Source organism: Glycine soja, chromosome 4 (assembly GCF_004193775.1).
Source record: "Glycine soja cultivar W05 chromosome 4, ASM419377v2, whole genome shotgun sequence".
Taxonomy (NCBI): domain Eukaryota; kingdom Viridiplantae; phylum Streptophyta; class Magnoliopsida; order Fabales; family Fabaceae; genus Glycine; species Glycine soja.
This window is the reverse complement of record NC_041005.1, coordinates 5,041,312-5,067,094: the sequence shown is the minus strand read 5'-3', so window position 1 is coordinate 5,067,094 and position 25,783 is coordinate 5,041,312. Positions and strand designations below refer to the sequence as shown.

The 25,783-nt window shown below is 32.5% G+C and overlaps 2 protein-coding genes across 9 annotated transcripts; both read left to right on the top strand.

The window, feature by feature from the left end:
• The first annotated feature begins 1,386 nt into the window (after positions 1–1,386).
• LOC114408913 (nucleolar protein dao-5-like) lies at positions 1,387–10,234 on the top strand. Of its 2 annotated transcripts, XM_028372126.1 has the most exons (15): positions 1,627–1,751; positions 3,021–3,078; positions 3,277–3,480; positions 3,591–3,772; positions 4,967–5,093; positions 5,203–5,400; positions 5,498–5,545; positions 5,642–6,541; positions 6,622–6,729; positions 6,896–6,969; positions 7,502–7,553; positions 8,112–8,198; positions 8,272–8,315; positions 9,016–9,090; positions 9,165–10,234. In XM_028372126.1, the coding sequence occupies exons 3-15, from the start codon at positions 3,325–3,327 to the stop codon at positions 9,700–9,702; spliced, it is 2,589 nt and encodes an 862-aa protein (XP_028227927.1). In that variant the 5' UTR covers positions 1,627–1,751; positions 3,021–3,078; positions 3,277–3,324; the 3' UTR covers positions 9,703–10,234. The 2 variants fall into 2 exon arrangements, with proteins under 2 accessions (XP_028227926.1, XP_028227927.1); XM_028372125.1 differs by lacking the exon at positions 3,021–3,078 and having other exon boundaries at positions 1,387–1,751.
• Positions 10,235–14,142: 3,908 nt separating this feature from the next.
• LOC114408912 lies at positions 14,143–25,673 on the top strand. Of its 7 annotated transcripts, none has more exons than XM_028372121.1 (16): positions 14,143–14,250; positions 16,022–16,165; positions 17,706–17,918; positions 18,770–18,973; positions 19,085–19,266; positions 19,590–19,716; positions 19,836–20,036; positions 20,134–20,181; positions 20,281–21,174; positions 21,304–21,411; positions 21,589–21,662; positions 22,236–22,287; positions 23,358–23,447; positions 23,521–23,564; positions 24,416–24,490; positions 24,567–25,635. In XM_028372121.1, exons 3-16 carry the CDS (start codon positions 17,817–17,819, stop codon positions 24,988–24,990), a joined length of 2,625 nt encoding a protein of 874 aa, XP_028227922.1. In that variant the 5' UTR covers positions 14,143–14,250; positions 16,022–16,165; positions 17,706–17,816; the 3' UTR covers positions 24,991–25,635. The 7 variants fall into 7 exon arrangements, 4 of the variants coding, with proteins under 4 accessions (XP_028227922.1, XP_028227923.1, XP_028227925.1 ...); XR_003665957.1 differs by lacking the exons at positions 14,143–14,250; positions 16,022–16,165 and having other exon boundaries at positions 17,612–17,918; positions 24,567–25,048; positions 25,125–25,175; positions 25,301–25,673; XM_028372122.1 differs by lacking the exon at positions 16,022–16,165 and having other exon boundaries at positions 14,153–14,250.
• The last annotated feature ends 110 nt before the right edge of the window (positions 25,674–25,783 follow it).

Below are 25,783 nucleotides of genomic sequence, written 5' to 3'. Positions count from 1 at the left end.
AAATTAAATTTTGGTACTTTTTGCTTAACTTTCTTCATTTAATAATTTCTCTCTACTTTTATTTTAAAAAACATTTGCATCAAGATAAAAAAAAATGTGATAGTATTTTAAAGGAGAAAAATGTTAGAATTACATTCTCTAATAAACCTTTGTAGATAAATTCTCTTTTATTAATTATAGTTTATAGAAAACTATAAAATCATTAAAAAAATCATATAAGAAATAAGACCCACAAACTTTCTGATTTTTTTTGGATAAATTATAACTAATATTTTTTTATGATCAAAATACAACTAATACGAGTCTAAGACAGATTGTTTAACTATTTTTTTTTTAAAAAAACACGTTTTATATAAGTGGTTTTTTTAAAAAAATTATAAGATTTGTTTTAAAATAACTACTTATATTTAATAGAAGCAGTTCAGAGAAATATATCAGAAAATGATAAATCTTTTTATTTATTTTTAAAAATTATTTTTAAAAAAGCTTAAACAAACAAATCCATTATTTGTCCAAAAAAAATGTGTTAAAAAAGTGTCTTTTATGAAAATAAATGTGTATTTATCCTTAATAAATATATTTATATCTAGTAAGAGAGCTAGTAAAATGAATAAATATTGACTACTAGATCTTATCTTGAATGATCAATATATTAAATCGAATTAAAAAGTTAATGATTTTTTAAGTAATTACATAAATTATTGTGAGCATTTATGTATAATCATATGATTAAGATTCAGTTCTTTCATACTCACTTAAATGTCTTCCTCTCATAAAATATATCGTTATTACTATAATTAAAATATTTAATTTAGAGATCTTTTTGTTTTTATTTTTATTTTTTATTTTTTTCATTTTAGAGACCTTTTTGCTTTTATCCTAAATTTTTTATTAAAGTAAACTAAAAAAAATTGGCAATGTGAGACGGATTCCATTCTATATCAACTCAAATTCACAAGCCCGCGAAATCCGAACAGAGCGAGTGCTAGATTCTCATTTAAAACATCCAAATTAAATTTTAACATAGAAACAAAATATAGTCCACATTTTATTATTTGTTTTTTAATAACTATGTTTTATTAATTTTTAAGATTAATGTAAATTTTTAATTATCAATTATCAAATAATAAATAATTATATTAAACATTGCTTTTAAAGTATTTATTATAGAAAACAATGAATTTATTATATACAATAATTAAACAATAATATAACATTTTTACCATAAAATATTTTATTTAATTGATGAAATAAAGTAAAAAATATTATACAGATTATATATTTTATTTTTCTGCAAGTATTTTTAATTACACACGTATACACAATTAAATACACTCTCTCTCTATATATATAACCGTTCCCTTATATTGATACAGGTTTTAAAATTTCCCTAAAACAGACCTTTCTTTCTCTTGTTTAGATTTTTTTTGTGGTGTCACCAGGCCTCTCTGTCTTCTTGTTTCTCGTAAAAGGGGAAAAAGGGGGAAATTTTCTTTAAGTAAAGAACCCTAATCTTTCTCTTTCCATCTCAAATCGATTCGATTGGAGGTTTTCAGGGCATCGATGGAGTGAAACAGAAGAGAGTGTGTGGCGCGAGTCCGTGTTAGATCAGAAAGAAGAGAGACTCAGAGACGGCACCACCAAATCCAATGGCGGGAGCAGATAAAGAATTGGAAGAACAACTTCTCGAAGCCGGTAACAAGCTTGTAGATCCTCCTTCGTCAGTGGAGGAGCTCCTCGCACTCCTAGAAGTAATAACGCCTTTTCCCCTTCTTTCTTCTCTTCAAATCTTATTATTTTAACCACTTGCTCGTGATTTTTTAGATTTGTTTTGGGGGTGTTATTTTTTTTCTTTTCATTTTTACGTGTTGAGGCATGTTGCATCTCGTTGCTGTTTAATCTTTTATATAAATCAGTGGTAGAAAAGTGACGATTACTTCATGGAATGTTTGATTTCAAATTGTTATTCTATTACCTCAATTGGTTTGCCCGTCAAGGGATAAGTGTTATACCGTAGGTGTTAAGTTATAATAGACATCCTATGTTACGGGGTTCTAATTGGTACGTGATTGCTAATATTATTAATTTGTTGGAACTTGGAATTAATTATAATTAACATCAATCTTCTTAGTTGTTTGGCTAGGTTTGTGTGAAATAAATGATGGAAGTGAAGAAAATTGAATTAGGTCCTGAAATAGGCTTTGTTCAGTTTTTATCAATTATTAGAATTATTGATTGTTGATTATTGGTTTGATGGTGAGTGTAGTAAGCAAGGGGTTTGGGGTGGTGCCAAGTGCTAAGCTAGTTCCGGGGATGTTGGGCTTGGTTCTAGTGGTATTGCAGTGGTTATAGCAGAGGTGTTTCCCTGGCTTCACCGTGTAAAGGTTGAACTCCCCCCACATTTTCAGAGCACCACCATAATCTGCTGGCTTTACACCAAGTCCAGCAAGACTCACCCTCCATCTTTTGTTAATTTGCTGTTAAATATCTTGGCCTTTTTTGGTTTGGTGAGGTAATTTGGGAGGTTTGTGATGATGGGTGTGAAAGTTATCTATGATGAGTTTGGGGATTTTATGTGGAGCTAGGGGGTGTCAGGTTGGGCTATAAATAATGTCTGAAGATTAAGAGGATGGGTTGAAAGCCTTATCCCACTAGGTAGGGTTGGCTACATGGATCACATGACACCATTCTTCTTGGTTAAAAAAGAACAAAGTTTCTGAGATATTATTTTCCATGAGATCCATCTTTACCAATTCCTACAATGTCCTTCTTGGTCTCCCTCTCCTCTTTTCTCTAGTGCCTCTCAGGACATTCTTTGTACATCTCCTATTCACCTTAATCTGCTTTTTGTCGTCCTTTCTTCAATTGCTGCTGCACCAATCACTTATTGTACACAATAGTTTTGTATCTTTTCTTTTCTTGCATGGTCATACATCCATCTTAACATTATCATTTCTCACAAGACCAGCATTGTTTAACTTCCTGATTGGCTATCATCTAAGCGTTCTTTAGCTTTGCAGGTGATGGAGAATGTTCTGTTTTAAATAATGTCTCTGAATTCAGGCAATTCTAAGAAAGGTTGATTTTATAGTTTTATTATATAAAAAATTTAAAGTACTGCTAATGTTTGAACTTTGAAGTGAGGTGAAGCTGAAAATTTCATTTCTGATAAAAGATACGCAAGTCTAAACAGTCCTAACTAAATGGTTGGTCAAAGCATTAAACACAATTTTGTGATTTTAATTTTTACATCTTATTTTTCCCTTTGCACTTCAGCAAGTAGAGAGTTGCCTGTCAAGGGTTGAACAGTCCCCGACTGACTCTATGCAAAATGCACTCTCTCCATCATTGAAAGCATTGATTGCAGAAAAACTTTTAAGGCACTCAGATGATGATGTCAAAATTGCAGTTGCATCTTGCATCAGTGAAATAACTAGAATCACTGCACCTGAAGCTCCTTATGATGATGATCAAATGAAGGTGTGCACAATTTTTCTAGTACAATATATGAATGGACTTGACTGTTTATCATGGTCTGTACGAAAGACATCAGTAAATCAACTGAATTTTACCAATACATTTTCATGCAGGAGGTATTTCAATTAATAGTATCATCATTTGAAAATCTACATGATAAGTTAAGCCAAACATATCCAAAGAGGATCTCAATTCTTGAAACTGTTGCGAAAGTGAGATCATGTGTGGTAATGCTGGACCTTGAATGTGATGTGCTGATTTTGGAGATGTTTCAGCATTTCTTGAAAGCCATAAGGTAAAACTATAGTACCTGTTTTGGACAAGTTCAGCATCATTGTGGCTTTAAATACTTTGTTATCTATAATTCTACTTCAAACATGATTTGATTATTCTGATCTTTTACTACATAGTCCGTGTGAACTATCTTAATATGTGTTTATTTTTTCCTGCTTAATACCTAGCGGTAAAGTTGTGCCTTGGTGACTTGTTGGTCATGGGTTCGAATCCGGAAACAGCCTCTTTGCATATGCAAGGGTAAGGCTGCGTACAACATCCCTCCCCCATACCTTCGCATAGCGAAGAGCCTCTGGGCAATGGGGTACGAAGTTTTTAATACCTTGTAAACGCGTAATAACTTGTGTGATTACTGATCACTTCTTTCCATATATTTTTACACTCTGATGCACGAACATTTTAAATTTGACTATGTATCCCTGTAGAGGATACTGATACATGTATAGTATGGTTCCCCCGTATTAGAGCTTAAGTTCCTTTATCTTTAACCCTCTTGTGTACATTTTTTCTTTGGATAATGAAGGAATCGATTTCATGACTTGAATCAAGCATTTTTATTTGAATTCGACTACAATTATGCTTCTTCAATAGCTTCTGTAAGAGATTAAAGACCAACAAAATTATTATGATGATAGCAATTAGTAAATTAACCTAAATATCAACTATATTAAGAAAATTGAAGATATCAAGAAATATTAAATTAATAAAACATAAGCAATATATAAATATAAATACTCCCTCCACTCCTTTTTAATTGTCACATATTTTAGAATTTTTGTTTCTATTTATCTGTCAGTTGCAAAGTTCAAGATCACATTAATTACTCTTCTATCAATTATGCCCTTACTTCTCTCCTAATCTTTACACATGCATTTATTGTGGAGTGAAAAGAAAAGAGAACAAAATAGGAAACCCCACAATTATTTTATTTGAATCAAGAAATTTTATTCTATTTCTTGGTTTTCACTTAACAACCTTAAATGACAGTTAAAACGGAACTGAGGTAGTATATTTTACTAAATATATATTGCCATATCTGTATCCTGATTTTTAGAAAAATTGTTGTATTTATGTATTGTATTGAAACCATTATTTGTACTTGTACCTGTGCAACATAAGTGTTACATATATACAAATGCATTTTTTAAGACAGCTGGAAACATTTAACGTGTGGGGGTCTATTTGAAAATTTCAGGGAACATCATCCAGAAAATGTTTTTTCGTCCATGGAAACAATTATGACCCTTGTTCTAGAGGAAAGCGAAGATATATCCTTAGACCTGCTGTCTCCACTCCTTGCCAGCATTAAGAAAGACAACAAGGTTGTAGTTTGACAATTAAAATGTAGTAGATTGTGATTTTAAACCTGAACCTTGTTTATGTTGTCCAAATTTTATCATTGTTTTGATGTTGATAATTATTGTGATCTAGGAAGTTTTTCCAATAGCCCAGAAATTGGGGGAGAGGGTCCTTGAAAGCTGTGCAACCAAGCTTAAACCCTACTTGGTTCAATCAGTGAAATCATTGGGTATATCTGTGGATGATTATAGTGCAGTACTTGCTTCAATATGCCAAGATACATCTGATGACTTGGAGAAAAATGATACATGTGTTACTAGTGAGCATGTGGTAAATTTTCGGTTGGTCTTTTGTCAATTCATGTTTGAAACATTACATGATGACAAAATTCATGAAATTTTCTTTTGGTCATTTTGACCTCTTTCAGGAAGATAAGAGTGAGTCAGCAAAACAATCACTGGAGGAGTCAACACATGTATGCCCCTACTTTTATGTTCCTGCTATTTATGTGTCTTTTGGTTCTAATTTTTTATAATTGAATACTGGAATATGTTGATTGTGGTTTGATCAGGTGGTTAAAAAAGATTCAAGGGAAGTTACATCCTCTCAGCAAGAAAATCCCGATGATGTGAATAAATCTCCAAAGTCAGTCATGAGCAATGGTGTTGCATGTGTTGGAGAAGATAATGCTTTAGCTGATTCCGAGTCCATTAAAAAAAAAGAGGATGCTGATTGTTCTAATCACTCTGATGGTTTGAATACTTTTGGTCATGGGGTGCATAATGATTTGGACATTGAAAAAGTTGACAATAGTAAACAAAAAACAGAAAAAGCTACCAAGAAACAACGAAAGAAATCAAGCTCTTCAACTAAATCGGCAAAACCTTCCAAGGGTCAAGTTGCTACTAATGAGAAGGAAACTGAGAAAATGCTCGACTGTGAAAGCAACTGCAAGATAGTTCACAGTTCCCCTCACGAGGACCATTCTGTTGAAGCTGCAGGACCTTCAGAGAATGACAAAGAGATTGATGCTAATATTATGTCGCCAAAGGCATGCAATGATGATTCTGAAATTGTTGCTTCTCCACCAAGTGAGAGCCTCTGTGATGAAAATCATTCCAAGAAACTTGGACAATCAAAAAAGAAAGATGACCCTGTAAAAGAAGGGACTGCAGAGGATGTTTCAAAGCTGTCAGCTAGTGATTCAGAAGCCAAGCCTACCAGGCACTCAGTGAAAAAGGCACTTGGTCAGAAGTCTGATGTGAAAAAAACTAGTGTGGTAGATTCAGTTAAAAAAGGAAGTGGGGCTGCAAATGATGCAGATGCGAAAAAACACTCTGCCAAGAAATCTGATGAAAACAAAAAGGGTAGTGGTGGATCCTCTTCAAGGCAGATGGAGTACAAGAAAAAGGGAGGTCGGGGGAAAGCTAACTCTGAAGCAGATGTTGCAAAATCATCGGATGTGGATAAGGTATCTTTTTGAGCTTTATACGGTACTTGATTCTTTGCTACTGCTTATTAGCATTAAAGGAATCACTGTTTATTATTTAGGAAATGGTTTCTTCTCCGACATCTGGTACAAAATCAACTAAAGATGGAAAGTCAGAGGAGACTCCCAAGACAAATGTGAAAAGGAAACGCACTCCAGGAAAAGAAAATGTATGTATCCTGTTCACTCTGAATTTTTAAATTATTATATTCAAACTTCCAAGTCATAATTGTTAGGGATCTTTTACTTTAGGAAAATTCTTTCAGTAGCTATGTCTTGCTAATCCTGAATTTTCTCTTCTCACACTGATTGCTGATTATCTTGCTGCTGCATCAGGACTCTGATGTGAAGGAATATGGTGAAAACCTTGTTGGTCTACGGGTCAAAGTTTGGTGGCCTAAGGATCATGAGTAAGTACTTAACATATCTTCAATTTTTACATGTCCTCACTTGAAATTTTGGTCAACTTGTGGCCCAGAAGTGCCTTGTGCTATTTTGCATTTACTTTCCAATTTTAATCTTAGTTTTTTTAAAATTTGGTTGTGTTGAGATGTGGAGCACATGCTTTCAGACCTCTTAATCTGGACTAAATGTTGCTTTGTGTTCATGATATTTGCATTATTTGTATTACAGGCACAATTACTGGATGTATCTTTGTGTAAACCTTTTTGTTAAGTTATCGCGGTCTTGTTGATTTAATTTATTTCAACAGTTTATATGTTAAATTGTCCCTTGTCATTATTACACAAAGTACTACTCATAAACTATAATTGGTATCTTATGTAAAATTTTGTGTGAAATAGGTGGAAAGTGGAAAGAATATATGTTTGAAAACTAGGGTATACCGTCGTGCACATTCTATTTGTGATCAGTTTGCCTGTTTATTTTGATGTGATAGAAATATTTACTATATATTTTTCACTGACACATAATCTGTTACAGGTTTTACATAGGTGTTATTGATTCTTTTGATTCTGCCAAAAAGAAGCACAAGGTGATTTGACAGTTTATAGAGACATCTCTGTACCCTTCCTTCCCATCACTAAAAGCTTTGTATTTGGTCTTCTGTGTTGTTCTCCCATTTAAGTGTCTTTAGCTATTTGTTGGAAAGTCTAGATCATTTGTTACTTTTCGAAAATTACCCTTCAGGTTATTGGTACTCATTTTTTCCAATAAAGTGTGCTAGCCATCTTTTGCAATTTTCACAACAGAGCAAATGAGTTTAGCTTATCAGTTTATAGTATTGACCACAAAAATTGTCATGTAATTAAGGTTATTTGGGTAAAAAAAAAACTAATTGATGCAAAGAAACAATTCAAGAGGGTCTTATGGAAAGGGACAGGCATGTTTCTGAAAAGAATTTTATATATAGGAACGAAGTTAGTAATTGGAAAGGTTTTTCTGGAAAGTGAAACACAAATAATGAAAACGAAAATCATTTGTGTTTTTCTCATAAGCTAGACAGAGTAGCATGTGAAGAAAAGCTATATCATAAAAGCACATTTTTCAAAGCTTATCCAAATGAATCCTTATCTTCTTGTTCTTTATTTAGGTCTTGTATGATGATGGTGATGAAGAAACATTAAATCTCGTGAAGGAAAAATGGAAGGTCATTGAAGCTGACTCAGATGCAGATGAGGTCGGTCTCTGCCTTGTACTTTTCACACCAATTTTTCTGTGTCTAAATTAATGGAAACTATTTCTATGGACAGGAAGAACGAAGTGATCGTGCAGATCTTGATGTTTCCACTGATATGTATGTACTGCATATTGTTAATGTCATTTACTTTAGTTACATCTGGATGTATTATCCTATCTTTATCTGGTGTGTGTATTGTGATGTTGCCCTTTTGTACAATTTGTGTATTGTGACCGTGTGTTCTTGGCTTAGTTGGTGCTGTTTGTCTGTGCTTGTCACTTATTTGTTGCATAAATGTGTCCTCCTCTGCTCATTCCAGGGTAGTTGTTGTTGTGCCATACATTTGATGTTCCAATTATGTCTGCGGCCTTCAATTATTGAAGCTGTTGGATATCCAGAGCATGTAAGGGTTGTGAATTTTCAGATGGATTTAATACATTGTGTTGAGTGCTAAAAAAATATTTTTAAAAAAACTTTTAATATCCTTTAATTTGAAGGTAACTTCTTTGACACTGATATACTACTCATCTGTTAACTGATATATAAAGATGGAAAAGTTTCAAATTGTAGGATATGGCTATTTGTATTCCTCGTGAAGCAATTGGGCTATGTGCTGCATTTGTTTGATTTTTTATCAATTAAGAATGTGTTAGTAGATTGCTTAATGTTTTCCCTTTGTTTTGAGATTCAAATGGACATGTCTTGTTTGTTGCTGTATTTTGTGATTCTCTTTGATGCTGTGGCTTGCATGGTGTGCTTTCCAGCTGTTTCTTTATTTGGTCTTATGTACATTGCATGGTTCTCTGATCCTATTCAGGTCACTGAAGAAGAAAGGGAAAACAAGTGCTGGTGAATCAACCAAGCAAGGAAAGATGGATGCTTCTTCCAAAAGGTTGGTGAATATCAATTAACCTATTTCAGTGCCACGTCTTGTTTGATATCTAAATTTTTTACTTCAATTTGTAGCGGTGGAGCAGCAGCATCCAATAGATCAAAGGGTGCATCCACGAAGTCTAGCCAGAAGGCCAAAGATGGCAACAAATCCAAAGGTTCCAAGGCTAATAGCAAATCTGAGGATAAAGTTAGTAGAAAATCTAAGGACGGCACTCCTAAAAGTGGTAGCAGTAAATCTATTGTTGCTGCTAAAAAAATGAGTAATAAATTAAAAAATACGGATACTTCCAAGACAAGTGAATCAAAGGATGATGACAGCAGCAAACCAAAACCCTCTGCCAAGTCTAAGCACGAAACCCTAAAAAGTGGAAAATCCAAGCAAGAAACACCAAAGGCTGCCATTTCCAAAGGAAAACCTGTTAAAAGTGGTGGAAAGACTGATGTTAATGGTACTGGCAAAGTGAAATCTGGTTTATTGAAGAGAAAACATTTTGAGAATGAGAACTCAGATGTTTCAGCAGGAGAGATAGAAGATTCCAAGGGCAAGACTGCAAGTTCATCAAAGGCACAAGGAAGTGAGCTGAAGAGTAGAAAGCGTCGGAAAACCTAGAAGTGGGTATTTGTTCCCCCTGTTTATTCCTTAACTGGGTGCTTGTCTTCTGCTTATCAGTTTACTCTTCTTCAGAGCATTTAATTTTTTCTTCCTGTGGCCGGAGTGATCAAATGACTTTAAGCTGTGTATCAGGTAGCTGTTCACCGTTTTGTGGTAATTATCCCGTTGGTACTAGCATTGTTATCTTTAGTTATTGGTTAGGCCAGTTTAGTTGTAGTATGGGTTAGTATCTTTAGTTATTCTAAGACTAGATGTATGTTATTTAAAGGCAACAATGGAAATTATTTGGCTAGCAACCTTCATTTAAAGAATGCTTACTACTTACCCAATTAACGTTTTTGCATTGCTCAGTGTTGAGCTGTGGTTGATTTGTTGAGACAATACGTTCAGCATAATTGATGTGGTGGAAGCTATTGTAGTTGGCCTGTTGAGAAACACTAAGTGGATAGTAATCTTTATATGGTTTTATTAGGTTTCGATTTTTGCATGTTTGAGTGCTATATAGAAAATGATTGATTGTTTTGACTCATTATCGATTGTCACTTTCCATTGTCCAGAGCCTCTTCGCTATGCGAAGGTATGGGGGAGGGATGTTGTACGCAGTCTTATCCTTGCATATGCAAAGAGGCTGTTTCCGGATTCGAACCCATGACCAACAAGTCACCAAGGCACAACTTTACCGCTGCACCAGGGCTCGCCCTCTTCATTATCGATTGTCACAAGTAACAAAAAATAATAAATAATCTATTGGTTTTGTTTCAATAATCGGTTTACATAACAATCAATTGTCTTGTTTTTTTTTATTCCTAAACTCAGACATCCTGCGTTGAATATGAATGTCTCTACCAAACTAGGCTGGAAAATTGTACTGTACTGAAGAATTATAATATCGTTGAGACGTATGCGGCCAAAGTTTTTGATGTTTCTACGATATAGCATTATGAGAAAATGATTGTTTTCAATAATTGATATTTCACATTGATTCCAATTTTCACCTTACCTTCACCAGGTTTCGTGCCAGTCCACTACTACTGTGAGTACTGACTACTGGCATGAGCTCACTAGTGATTTTAACCTTTTTTGTTAATATATTTTTGGGCCTTAGGGTGAATGTATTAGTGTCAACTATTTTTATATGAATGTCCTTCTTGTTTATAATTTGTTAGTTGTTAGAATCCCAAATCTTTAGCTGCCTATGATAGTTGATTTATGATAGTTGGTTTTTAAAATATGATGTAATTCTCTACTTTTATTTTATCTCCATCTTATTGGTGATTATTGTTTATTAGTCTTTTCTTATTGGTCAAACGTTACTGCAAAGTAAAGTTACATGTCGTGTAGCTTTACAAGAATTTTTATTGTGTTAGTTACTATGTTATTTTACCTTAAAGTATATGTTTTGATTTAGAAGGAAAAAAATTTGCGAATATTTCAACGACTACAATATACCGGGCTTATATATCGAGAATAGTATTCGCCATCTTAAACTATTTCTTTTTTGTTGCATCTTAAAACTAATTTATATTTAATGCTATAAAAAACATATATATATATATATATATTTAAATTTAAAAAATTAAATTGTCTAAAAAGAAAAAAAAATTCACTATTATTGAAGCACCAAATATGAAAAAAAATAAAGTTTTTCATATTTTTAATAATGTCAAAAATTTCTTAAATGAGTGGATATCTTTTTTTTAGTATGAAAAAGGATTGTACATTGATAATGTAAAAAAAATTTATATTATTCAATTATAATTTATCATATATGATAAATTAATTAACTTTTAAAATAATTATTCTAAAATAATTTAAACAATAATTTATGATTTAATAACTAAAATTATTTCACTCGGAATGTATAGACATCAAACTATCTCTCTCCATATATATAATAATGGGTCTATTATCTTTTTAACGCTTAATTTTTTTAAACCTTTTATTTTTACTTTCTAAATTTTTGTTTATTTGTTTTTAGTTTCTTAACTCTTTTTTTATACTTACTTTTAGTTCCTTAATTTTTTTTCATTAGGAATAAGGAGAAAAAAAAAAAGTTAAAGGACTAAAAATACAATTAAAAAGTATAAGGATAAAAAAGATTAGGGAAAAAAATAGTAAGCCGTATAATAATTGAAAATGTTGACAACACTTGCTATATAATTTAGTTTGTTTAAACAAAAATATTAAAAAAATTAATTAGTTGATATATATATATATTGTACACATATTTCCAGAATAAAATAAAGCCATGCTAGAGTAATTAATAATTATGATATGTTTAACATTATATATATAAAAACTTTAAAAATTCTAAAAAATTATATAAATAAAAAATTCACAAAGTCTTACAAAGTAAAATGAGACCAACATAAATCTTACCAAAATACAAGTATTCGTATTTCTTAAATTTTTTCTTCACACTAATTTATTTTCAGTTTTATCTAATATAAAATCCCATAATAATCTTCTACAAAATAATTCTAAACAAAAGCTTAGTCTTATAAAACAAAAGAAGATTCTTTTAAATATTAATGTTTAAAAAAATTATATGTTTTCAAATAAAAGAAAATATCATGGATAATAGAACATTCATTTGCAAAAAAATCAAGGTAAGCAATTAGCTTCTACTTGTTTAGTGATGATAGAAATATATTAGAATTTTAGGAATTGAAAACATATATCACGAGTTTACAATAATTCACATATTACTCAACCAATTGAGTTATATCCTCGGTTAATGAAAAGATTGATATAAAATACAAAATTTATAACTACCATAATTATATTTCTAAAATTACAAATGATTTATAAGGTAAATAGGCTTTTTTAATTAGTTAGATCAGTAAATCTTAATCAATAAATCTAAACTTCAAACATAAGGATCAAAAGATACAATCAAGTAAGTTTTTTAATTTCAACACTTTGAATGTGATTTTATAGTTCATAAGATATGAATAATAATAATAATAATAATTTTATGCTAAAGTTATTAAATTTAATATGTTAAATTTTATACATTTAAACTTAAGTGTTTTTGTAATCTTTAATTGTAAAATGGAAAAAATGACTTTTTTTACCGTTATTGTAAATAAGAACATATTTTATTATTTTTATAATATTTAAAGTATATACAAATATTTTGAATAATTTAAAATATAAAAATTAATTATATTAGATATATACTGATAAGATTAAACTTTAGTTAAAACTTGTTTTAAAATTTTTTAATCTTCATTAGATAATTTACGAGACAGGGATGCGGATCCTTTCCAATTTAAAAGAACTGAAAAATTGTACTATCCATTGATATTGCAATAAACGAAGCTCAATAGTATATTGCACTAATATGTAAGTTAAGTTACCTAACTACTCATATTTTAAGCGAGAAAAAACTATGCCAATATACATTACTTTTGTAATATAAATATAAAGATAGTCTATTTAATACTTCGTGATAGTTGAAATTTTCTATTGTTCAAAAAATTAACTCCATTTGAAAAATAAGAATAAGAATTTTCTGTGTTATTTGTTCAATGTCGATGATTTTAGGCTAAATAAATAAGAAAAAAAAAGTATTGATTGTGAAATCCTATTAGAAATGGAGGAGGGATTTAATGGGTCAAGGTACAAAATTGGTCCACAAAAGAATAGTCCATTACAAATAATATGGCAAAATCAGAAATAAATTGAGTAAAATATTAATATTTCTTATAAATAGTGAATTTTGTCTTTAGCAGATTATGTTATAGATTACACCTCATTCTTTGTTTTTCTATTGGTAACAAGACTTTTATTTTCCTCCTATTTTCTTTCTATTATCAGACATAATTTATTTTCTTTTCGTTGAAGAAGGTTATATAAACGTTGGTAAAATACTTAGTCATATTTTTCTTTCATCCTACATACCTTTTCTACAATTAGCTAAAAGATGGTTTGAATTTTTTGTTATGGACTTTCCTTTTGAATCCTATTTCTTTTTACACGGATTAAGTTATTGAAATTGTGTTTAATGCCTTTTTAGTTTTAATTATTGTCACTCATTAAGAAATTGATCCATGATCTAAATCTTGTAATTGGAAAATTAAGATTTAGACTATTGTAATTTAATAACCATATACGATTCTTGAGCCTAAGAATAGGGATAGATTTTATGCATCCGCGTAAATTTCCTACACCTAATGCTTGCTACTAATTTTGCACATTAGTGCTTACGAAATTAACTCCTAATTGGAAAACCTTTGCTATTCTATTAGTAGCATAAGTAAAGTCATTTGCCCATGCCATAATGCTATGTTTGGATGAGAAAATTAAATTAGTTAAAATATTTTAACTGGGATATTAAAATATGTTCAATTATTATTTTTGTAAAACATTTTAATACATTAACTTGACAGAATTTCAAAATCTCAGCAAAACATAAAGGAATTAAAATTCTTCACTTTGTATAAAATATTGTATGCTTAGGACGCTCACTCTTTATAGCTCTCTCTTCCTCTCTCCCTCTCAGCACACCTTGGTGTCATGAGCTACCACCTTCATTGATAAGTAAGTTTTTCTTTCTGTTCATCACAATCTTTTCTTCCTCTCACTGATAGGTTTCTCTCTCTCTCTTTCTCATCTGTGTTTTTTTCTTTTCTTAAGTTTATGTTTCTTTGATTTTGATTTCATTTTTGTAGTTACAAGGTTCGCTTGATTTTATTGATTTATGTTTTGTTTTCTATTTCATTTATTTTGTTTCAATGATTTTGATATATTGGTGGGTGTGGAATTGGATGGGTTTGGAGTTGAGATAGGTTGTGAGCACCATATGTTTGTGAATATGCATCAAATAAAAGAGATATAATCGATAGATTGTGTTTAATTTAAATCACTTTGGCTTGCTTTCACACGCGTTTAATTGTTTATCATTGTATTGTATGCTTCTTTGACATTCGTATTTCATTTCTACTTTTGTTTGAATATGAAAGCCCAAGTGAGTTGTGTTACTTGTCTCTGTTTGACACCTTTAGCTATGTCCTCTGTTATTTCTTATTGTATTGGAGCTTAAGCCAACATGTGGGTTGGTAAGCGTGTTCACTGTTTTGTATTTGTGTGCCTTATTTACTTTAGTTGATCAAGCTGATCAAGAGAATTGCATACCTCTGATTTGTACTTGTATTTGTGAGCCATAATCTCTAATCTGAATAATCATTTGTTAATGGTTGTCTCAAATTTCTGCATCTCAATTATCCACTTATTCTTCCTATATACATGTAGTATTATGAACAAGTACCTCCACTTTTTGTTTAAATATTTATTTTGCCGTATCCCAAAATCTCAAATTCTTTAAGGTATGTTCATGTTCCAAGTGTTTTGTTTTATTGTGAATAAAATAAGCCCGAGACGTTGTCCTAAACAATGATTCTCCAAACTTCATTGCATTTTGGATGAAAAGTTTTGTCTTCATAATCTCCATCATGGTTAACAGTTTAGGGAGATTTTGGAAATAATACATGTAAAGGTTGATTTCTTTTAACAATTATGGTTGTATTATAATGATACTGATTTGAGTATTATTTCCACCCATTGCTTAGAATCTCCCTCTTTAAAGAAAAATATCCATGATCCATGTATAATATTTTGTTTATCAGTAGATCTATGTCTAATATGTTCATGTTGAAACTTTATTGTCAACTCCTAATATATAAATTGTTTGTGAATCGTGAATTTTAGACTTAGAACAAGGTTAAAGAAACTTTTCTTTCTCATGATATAGAATCTATGATTTAAAACAAAAGTTTGGTCAAGTTTATGATAAGTCTAAATTATTATTATCATTGACTTTGGTCAAACTCCCATGTGGTGCTGCTACTGCTCTATATTTGCCAAAGGCCATGGACATTGTGAGATAAATTCTATGAATGAGGTTTTTGCCCATTCTTAGTCTACCCTGTTAGTTTTAATATAGCAAAACCCAACTCAGTATGACTTCACATATCCAAGTCCTTCACTAGGCCAAGGAGTCATATGACGGCTGCTAAAAAGCATAAAACCTCTCTTTCAATCTCTAGGAAGGTTTTTATATCTTTAATAACACAGAAAATTAGGAATAGACAGAAGAAGAATGGGATAATCACATGTGTGAGCAATTATACTATCCTGGTTTTTCTTGGGTAACTTGGGCATGCCCTCATACCTGGGACTGCATTTAAATTTACATTATATATTCCTTGTTTTATATTTAACTTACATTACTTTGATTCAGTAAGGCCTGGTCTTTTCAAAAGTTTTGTACTGACAGAAGAAACCATGTTTTGGCTATTTTTTTTTGCTGCAGAAAACTCTATTTTAAGAGTGAAATCATTGGATCAATAAGGCAATAAGACATTAGTTCCAAAATCAAAAGTGTCTCATCATGAATGTCAATTAATCTAAATTACTCTTATACAAATGTGGAGAAACTCATGCATAGTCTCATACGGTTAGACACTCTAATAGCAGTATCTCAAAACTAGTAGTACCCTCTCTCTCTTTTGTTTTAGTTTTAATTTTTCATTGTAATTGCCCACTGGCTTCTAATTAAAGTTGTAGATAAAATAAAATTGTTGGTGATCAATTGCCAATGATTATATGTATTGCACTTTAGTTAGTATTTATTTATTTTATATGTATTGCATTTTATTTAAAAATAAAAATTTGAATTTCATTGAAATTGAATTACTTTATCAAAACAAGGAAATTAAAATACAAGAAATTAAATTGCTTCATCCAAACAAAATGTTTACAAAATGAAAAGAATTTAAATTAAGGCAATTAAAATGTCGTGTATTTGAATTTTCTAGAAATTTTTAAATCCTTCATCCAAACACAAGGTAAATGTATTTTGAGGATTATGCAGCAAGACAAAGCAAATTTATTCAACACAATAGCACAAAAAGAAAAGAAAAATGATAAAATTACATTTTTGGTCTCCCATTTTATCTCTAATTTCGAATTTGGTCCCCCAGTAAATTAATTCATAAATTTTGTCCTCATATTTTCTAAAATCATGTAATGTTGATCCCTTAGGTCACAATTAAACGTTGACCGTTAGCAAGTGATGTTAACTATTACGTGTCACGTTCTTATTGGATGATGACTGTCACGTCTCATGTGTGTCATGTTCTAATTAGTTAATAAAAATAACAATGCATTTCATCTTTCATGGAGTTGACATCGAATCAGAACATGACACACATGACACGTGACAATCATCATACAATAAGAACGTGACAAACGGTCAACATTAAATTGTGGTATGAGGAACTAACATTACATAATTTTAGAAAATAGAAGGACAAAATTTGTGAAATAATTTATTGGGGGACCAAATATGAAATTAAAGACAAACTGAGAGACCAAATTTACAATTTTACAAAAAAAAATCCCTCTAACCATGGATGTAAAAGCCGTTGTAGAAGTTCCATTAAGACATGGATGCTTTGACATACTGAGCCAAGAAGATATATAATTTTCTATCAAGTAATAAATATAATCACTTTATTTATTTATGGTACATTGTCCATCTCTTCGTGTTTTTTAATATAATAATGATATAACTTTGATAATTTTAAAAAATATATTTTATAACTTAATCTATTTTTTTAATAATTTAATTCTTCTATTCATTTTGATGTAAAGCGAAGATCTAATTTTACTATATTTTGATATTTAAAAGATTTATATATAAACGTTAAATTTTAAATATAAACAAACATCATATTTAAATATTATTTACTACAATAACACTTCATAAATTATAACAACATCATATCACAATGGATTGTCAAAACGAATAAAAATATATTTTTTGACTGTAAAAATGATTTCGCGTGAATAAGAAAGTAATATTGATAGATAGATTTATAGGAGAATATTATCAGATTTATGAGACATTTATTTTCCTCTCAAAAACCAACCTTCATTTCTCCTTCTTAGTTTTCTCTCTGTCACTCTGTCTCTCTGTTTTTCATTCATCGCAGGAAAAGAAAGAAAGGAAGCAAAAAACCCTAATCTCCCGAATAGCGTTGGATTGGAGCGTTTTCAGGGCATCAATGGAGTGAAGCAGATCAAGAGGAGGAAGAGACGCAGAAATGGGGTCTACTGATAAAGAATTGGAAGAGCAGCTTCTCGAAGCCGGTAACAAGCTCCTAGATCCTCCCTCCTCAGCGGAGGAGCTCCTCCCACTCCTAGACGTAATAACGCCTTTCCCCCCCTTTTTTTTTTCTTCCCTTCAAATATCTGATTTTTTGGGGTTGCTGTTTTCCATTCCTTTAATCTGTGATTTATCAATTAATCAGTGGAGTGGAGCCTAGAAATGGTAAACTTGCTCCTGAAAGTGTCTTCCTGCAACGTTATTCTGTGATTTTGGTAGAAAAAAAGACGTGTACTTGTTTGTGATGGGATAAAGTGTTATAGCGTATGTGTTAAGTTTAAATAGACATCCTAAGATAATATAATCATATAATTGTTGCACGCCTCAAAGTTATGGGGTTCTGATTGGTGATTGGTAATATTACTAATATGCTGGAATTGTTTGGTTAGGGATGTATGAAATAGACGATGTAAGTGAAGAAAGTTGAATTAGGTCCTATTTCTTTAGTTTTTATCAATTGTTGGTTTGCTGGTGAGTGTAGTAAGCTAGGGTTTGGAGTGGTGCCAAGTGCTAACAGTGATGCTCTGTCTGAGGGATGTTGGGCTTGGTTTCAGTGGTGTTGGCAGAGGGGTTTCACACCGTAGTAATGTTTGTTCTCCCCACCCCCACCCACATTACCAAAGTACCCCACAATCTGCTGCCTCTAGACTAAATCCAGCAAGACTCACCCACCATCTTTTTGTTAATTTGCTGTTGAATATCTCGGCTTTATTTTGGTTTGGTTCTGTGATGATGGGGATGGAAGCTATCAATGATGGGTTTAGGGATTTTATGTGGAGCTAGGGGTGTCAGCTGAAAAGTTCCTCTCTCCTAACTCCTAGCTAAATGGTTCGTCAAAGTATTAAACACAATTTTGTGATTGTACATATTATTTTCTCCTTTACACTGCAGCAAGTTGAGAGTTGCCTATCAAGGGTTGAGCAGTCACCTATCGACTCCATGCAAAATGCACTCTCTCCATCATTGAAAGCATTGATTGCAGACAAACTTTTAAGGCACTCAGATGATGATGTCAAAGTTGCAGTAGCCTCTTGCATCAGTGAAATAACAAGAATCACTGCACCTGAAGCTCCTTACGATGATGATCAAATGAAGGTGTTCATGATTTTTTCTACTACAGTATATGAATGGACTTGACTATTATCCTACACTCTATGAAAGACATCAGTAAATCAATTGAATTTTACTGATGATATTTTCTTGCAGGAGGTCTTTCAATTAATAGTATCTTCGTTTGAAAATCTACATGATAAGTTAAGCCAATCATATGCAAAGAGGACCTCAATTCTTGAAACTGTTGCAAAAGTCAGATCATGTGTGGTAATGCTGGACCTTGAATGTGATGCCCTGATTTTGGAGATGTTTCAGCATTTCTTTAAAGCTATAAGGTAAGACTATAGTAAAGTTTAGCATCATCATGGCTTCAAATACTTTGTCGTCTATAATTCTTCCTCAAACATGATTTGATGACTTTGATCTTTTAGTACATTGTCTGTGTGAACTATGTTAAATGTGTTTTTATTTTTTCGTGCTTAATACCTTTTAAACATGTACTAATATTGTTGTATTTGTGTATCGTATTGAACCCAATAATCGTACTTTTACCTGTGCAACATGGTTGTTACATATATACCAAGGTATTTTTTTAGACAGTTGGAAATGCTTAATGCGGGGGGGCATGGTTCTAACTAGCTCCATTTGAAAATTTCAGTGAACATCATCCAGAAAATGTGTTTTCATCCATGGAAACAATTATGACCCTTGTTCTAGAAGAAAGTGAAGATATATCCTTAGACCTGCTGTCTCCACTCCTGGCCAGCATTAAGAAAGACAATGAGGTTGCAGTTTGACAGTTACAATTTCATTGTTTCTAGTAGATTGCGATTTTAAACTTGAACCTTGTTTTTGTTGTCCAAATTTTATCATTGTTTTGATGTTGATAATTATTGTGATCTAGGAAGTTTTTCCGATAGCCCAGAAATTGGGGGAGAGAGTCCTTGATAGTTGTGCAACCAAGCTTAAACCCTACTTGGTTCAAGCAGTGAAATCCTTGGGTATCTCTGTGGATGATTATAGTACAGTACTTGCTTCAATATGCCAAGAAGATACATCTAATGACTTGGAGAAAAATGATATATGTGTTACTAGTGAGCATGTGGTCAGTTTTCTGTTGGTTTTCTGTCAATTCATGTTTGAAACATTTTATGATGAGAAAATTCATGAACTTTTCTTTTTGTCATTTTGACTTCTTTCAGGAAGACAAGAGTGGGTCAGCAAAACAATCACCAGAGGAGTCAACACATGTATGTCCCCATTAATGCACCTGTTTTTTCAATTCTGTGGTTCTAGATTTTGATCTTCCAGGATTGAACACTGGAACATGTTGATTGTGGTTTGATCAGGTGGTTAAAAAGGATTCAAGTGAAGTTACACCCTCTTTACCAGAAAATACTGATGTGAACATATCTCCAAAGTCAGTCATGAGGAATGGTGTTGCATGTGTTGGAGAAGATAATGTTTTAGGTGATTCCAAGTCCATTAAAAAACAAGAGGATGCTGATTGTTCTAATCACTCTGAAGGTTTGAATATATCTGGTCATGAGGTGCATAATGATTTGGACACTGAAAAATTTGACACTAGTAAACAAAAGCCAGAACAAGCTATCAAGAGACGACGAAAGAAATCAAGCTCTTCAACTAAATCAGCTAAACCTTCCAAGAGTCATGTTGCTGCTAACGAGAAGGAAACTAAGAAATTGATTGACTATGAAAGCAACAGGAAGAAAGTTCCTAGTTCCTCTCATGAGGACCATTCTGTTGAAGAAGCAGGACCTCCAGAGAATGACAAAGAAGTTGATGCTAAGATTTCATCACCAAAGGCATGCAATGATGAATCTGAAGTTGTTGCTTCTCCACCAAGTGATAGCTTCTCTGATGAAAATCATTCAAAGAAACTTGGGCGAACAAAAAAGAAAGATAGGGATGCTGAGGGTGTTTCAAAGGTGTCTGGAGCTGCTAGTGATTCAGAAGCCAAACCTGTCAGGTGGTCAGTGAAAAAGGCACTTGGTCAGAAGTCTGATGTGAAAAAAACCAATGTGGTGGATTCAGTGACAAAAGGAAGTGGGGCAACAAATGGTGCAGATGCTAAAAAGCATTCAGCAAAGAAATTAGATGAAAACAAAAAGGGTAGTGGTGGACCCTCTTCAAGGCAGATGGAGGAGAAGAAAAAGGTTAGGCAGGGCAAAGCTAACTCTGAAACAGATGTAGCAAAGTCATCTGCTCTGGATGTGGACAAGGTATCTTTTTGTGCTTTGTACAGTGCTTGCTTCTTTGCTACTGATTATCAACATTTTTGCTACACGATTTTATGCTGCTTTGTTATTTTTAGAAGTAAAGCATTAAAGGAATCATTGCTAATTATTTAGGAAATGGTTTCTTCCCTGCGGTCTGGTACAAAGTCAACTAAAAATGAAAATTCTGAGGAGACTCCCAAGACAAATGTGAAAAGGAAACACAGTTCAGGAAAAGAAAATGTATGTATCCTGTTTGCTCTGAATTTTTAAATTATAATATTGAAACTTCCCAAGATATATACGCTAGGTAACTTTTCCTTTATTAAAAATCCTTTATTTAGATGTGTCATTCTAATTCCAAAATTTTCAGTGTCTTCTCGCGCTGATCACTAATTATCTTGCTGCTTGCTGTATCAGGAGTCTAATGCGAAGGAATATGGTCAAAACCTTGTAGGTTTACGGGTCAAAGTTTGGTGGCCTGATGATCGTGAGTAAGTACTTAGCATGTCTTCAGTTTTTGCATGCCATCACTGGAAATTTTGGTTAACAAGGGGCCAGGAAGTGCTTTGTGCTGTTTGGCATTTACTTTTAAATTGTAATATATAGTTTTTGAATATGTGGTTGTCTGTGAATTGAAACATGTGTTTTAGACCTCTTAATGTGGACTAAGGTTGTGTTCGTGATATTTGCATTATGTGTATTACAGTTACAATTACTACATGTATCGTTGGGTAAACCTTTCTGCTGAAGTTATCGTGGTCTTGATGGTTGAGTTCAAGATTTCCCTTATTGGCTTATATGTTTTTTTCTTAATTTATTTCAACACTTTTTATGTTAAACTGTGCTTTATAATAATTAAAAAATTACTTTTTATAAATTGTAATAGGTACTTTATGTAAAATTTAGTGTGGGAAAGCTTTGATGTGAAATAGCTGGAGAGAATATGTTTGATCTAAACTAGGGTATATCATCATGCACATTCTATTCTTGATCAGTTTGCCTGTTCATTTTGATGTAATAGAAGTATTTACTATATATTTTCACTGACACATAATCTGTTACAGGTTTTACAAAGGTGTTATTGATTCTTTTGATTCTGCCAAAAAGAAGCACAAGGTGATTTGATAGTTTATTAGTTATTAAGTTACCCTTCCTATCACTGAGAAAAAGCTTTGTATTCTTTTTGCTCTTCTGTGTTGCTCTGCCCATTTAAGCATCTTTAACTGTTTGTCAGAATGTCTAGATGCCATAATATCTCAGGCATTTTGATTTATTTTTTTTGGGGGGCGGGGCGGGGGGTGATACATTTAGCATTGATTTAAATTGCCGAAAAAAAATGCCAGTATTGCTGTTATGGGCCATTTGTTTGTGCCTTTTTTTTAAGGAAAAGGTAGAAAAATGAATTTTTAAATTGAAAAAAAATCAAACACTTGACATTCTACTTCTATCCCTATATATAAGAACTTTTAACTAATTCAAGGGATTTAAGAAATTTAGTTAATGTAGTTTAGTAGCATTAAATTTGTCAATCATGGGTGATACAAATAGAACAACTAGATGTTCTCCTAGTACCTAGAATACCATTCAGTGCTGGTGTCTAGATATAAGGACTGTAAATCCCTCTTTTGTATCAGTACCTCTGGTACTGTTTAATCTTATATATATAATACATTATTTTGTTGATCAAAAAAAAAAATTTGTCAATCATTTATATAAGAACTTTTAACTAATTCATTCTTTCCACCTAATTAATTAATGTGTGCTGGTTATCTTCAATTCTCAAAGAGAGAGAATGAATTTATCTTATTAATTTATAGTATTTATTTATTGACTACAAAAATTTTGAAGTAATTAAGAGTATTCCGGGCTGACCCCAAAAAAATTAAGAGTATTTTGGTAAAAAAAAATAATTAATCCAATAAACAACTTGAAGAGGGTCTTATGTAAAGGGACAAGCAAATTTCTTAAAAGAATTTTATATATAGTAACAGAGGTGGTAATTGGAAAGGTTTTCCTTGAAAATAAAAGTAAATCACAAACAATGAAAAAGAGTCATTTTAGTGCTTTTCTCATGAGCTTGAAAGAGTTGCATGTGGAAAAAAAAGCTATTTCATTAAAGCCCTTTTTTCAAAATTTATTCAAATGCACCCTGTTTTATCTTCTGACACCTGTTCTCTATTTTTTAGGTCTTGTATGATGATGGTGATGAAGAAACATTAAATCTTGTGAAGGAGAAATGGAAGGTCATTGAAGCTGATGACTCAGATGCAGATGAGGTTGGTCTATGCCTTGTACTTTTTACACCAAATTTTCTGTGTCTAAATTAATGGCAATTATTTCTGTGGACAGGAAGAACGAAGTGATCGTGCAAGTCTTGATGCTTCCACTGATATGTATGTGCTGCATATTGATAATGTCATTTTTTGGCGATACATCTTTTGGCTGTATTATCTGATATTTTTCATGCATGTTTTTATGGGGTATGCATATATTGTGATGCTGCCCTTTGGCAGAAATTGTGTATCTGTTCTTGGCTTAGTTGGTGTATTGGTGCTGTTGTTTGTGCTTGTTAGTGATGTCTTGGATACGTTGTTTGAAAGAAAGCTACCATGATATATATGACCCCAAAACCTGAACCTACTCGTTTTGCAAATGTGTATTTTGTGACTGATGATTTGCCCGTGTACTTAACCTGGAGCTTTTGATATGATTTGTCCTATAGCATAGTTCTGAAATTCCCCCCTCTCTGGTTGGTCCAGTGTATTTGTTGTATATTTGATGTTCCAATATATCTGTGGCCTTTAATTATTGAAGCTGCTGGAAATCCAGAGCATGTAAGGGTTGCAAACTTTCAGTTGAACTTAATAAATTGTGTTGATTGCTTGAAGAATTATTTTTAAAAAAACTGTTCATATGCTTTAATTTATTGGAAACTTTTTTGACACTGATGTGCCCAGTTAACTGATATATATAGATGGAAAAGTGCCAAATTGTAGGACATGCCTATTTGTAAACCTCAAAGAAATTGGGCTATGTACTGCATTGGTTTGATCTTTATCAATTACGAATGTGTTAGTAGATTGCTTAATGTTTTCCCTTTGTTTTGAAGGATTCAAATGGACATGTCTTGTTTATTGCTGTATTTTGTGATTCTCTTTGATGCTGTGGCTTACATGGTGTGCTTTCCAGCTGTTTCTTTATTTGGTCTTTATTTACATTGGCATCGTTCTCTGATCCTATTCAGGCCACCAAAGAAGAAAGGGAAAAGAAGTGCTGGTGAGTCAACCAAGCAAGGAAAGATGGATGCTTCTTCCAGAAGGTTTGTGAATATCAATTAATCCATTTCAGTGCTACTACGTCTTGTTTGATATCTAAATTTTTACTTCAATTTGTAGCAGCGGAGCAGCAACATCCAATAGATCAAAGGGTGCATCCACGAAGTCTAGCCAGAAGTCCAAAGATGGCAACAAATCCAAAGATTCCAAGACTATTAGCAAACCTGAGGGTGAAGTTAGTAGAAAATCCAAGGGTGGTAGTAGTAAATCTACTGTTGCTGCTAAAAAATTCAGTAATAAATCCAAAATCACTGATACTTCAATTGAATCAAAGGATGATGACACTGGCACGCCAAAACCCCCTGCCAAGTCTAAGCATGAAACTCCAAAAAGTGGAAAATCCAAGCAAGAAACCCTGAAGACTGCCCTTTCAAAAGTAAAACATCTCAAAAGTGGTGGAAAGACTGATGTTAATGGTAAGAGCAAGGTGAAATCTGGTTCATCGAAGAGAAAATATTCTGAGAATGAGAACTCAGATGTTTGAGCAGGGGAGGTAGAAGATGCCAAGGACAAGACTTCGTGTTCATCAAAGTCACAAGGAAGTGGGTACTTATTCTCGCTGTTTATTCCTTACCTGTCTTGTGCTTACAGCATTTAATTTTTTCTTCCTTTCGCCAGAGTGATCAAATGAATTTAGGCCGTGTATCAGGCAGCTGTTCATCATTTGTGGTAATTATCTCGTTGTTGCTGGCATTATTTTCTCCAATTGTTAGTTAGGCTAGTTTAGTTGTAGTATGGGCTAATATCTCTAGTTACTTTTCATTGTTTCTAAACTAGATGAATGTTATTTGAAGGCAACGCCTGAAAATATTTGGCTGGCAATCTTCATTTAACGAATGCATTGGCACTCCCTGATGCTGACAGGTTGACTAATGACTACTTACTATCTACCGAATTAACGTTTTTGGATTGCTTAGTGCTTTAGATGTGGTTGTTGTTTTGTTGAGAAATACGTACAGCACAATTGATGTAGTGGAAGCTATTGAAGTTGGCCAGTTGGGGGGCCACTAAGTGGAAGGCAATCTTTGTACGGTTTGTTTGGTTTCGATTTGCATGTTTGAGCGTTCAATATTAGCTAGTACATAGATATCAACGCAATATTACTTCCTGAGAATCTTTAGTGAGTTAACGTATTCCATAATTTACATTGATCCATTTGTTTTCCTAGTGAAGTGCGCAAACTTTGTTCCATTCTTTTTGACCTTGATTCCACCCCCACCTCCACCAGGCACCCAAAAAGAAAGTATGCAAAATAAGGGAAATGCCTTCGCCTTTAG

Bases quoted from the DNA above. Each gene is read 5' to 3' on its own strand.
- LOC114408913 (XM_028372125.1), top strand. From the start codon at position 1,650: ATGGCGGGAGCAGATAAAGAATTGGAAGAACAACTTCTCGAAGCCGGT. The intron at 7,554-8,111 runs GTGATTTGACAG...TTCTTTATTTAG, and splicing joins CTGCCAAAAAGAAGCACAAG to GTCTTGTATGATGATGGTGA. The intron at 9,091-9,164 runs GTTGGTGAATAT...TTCAATTTGTAG, and splicing joins ATGGATGCTTCTTCCAAAAG to CGGTGGAGCAGCAGCATCCA.
- LOC114408912 (XM_028372121.1), top strand. From the start codon at position 17,817: ATGGGGTCTACTGATAAAGAATTGGAAGAGCAGCTTCTCGAAGCCGGT. The intron at 19,717-19,835 runs GTTGCAGTTTGA...ATTGTGATCTAG, and splicing joins GCATTAAGAAAGACAATGAG to GAAGTTTTTCCGATAGCCCA. The intron at 21,175-21,303 runs GTATCTTTTTGT...CTAATTATTTAG, and splicing joins CTGCTCTGGATGTGGACAAG to GAAATGGTTTCTTCCCTGCG.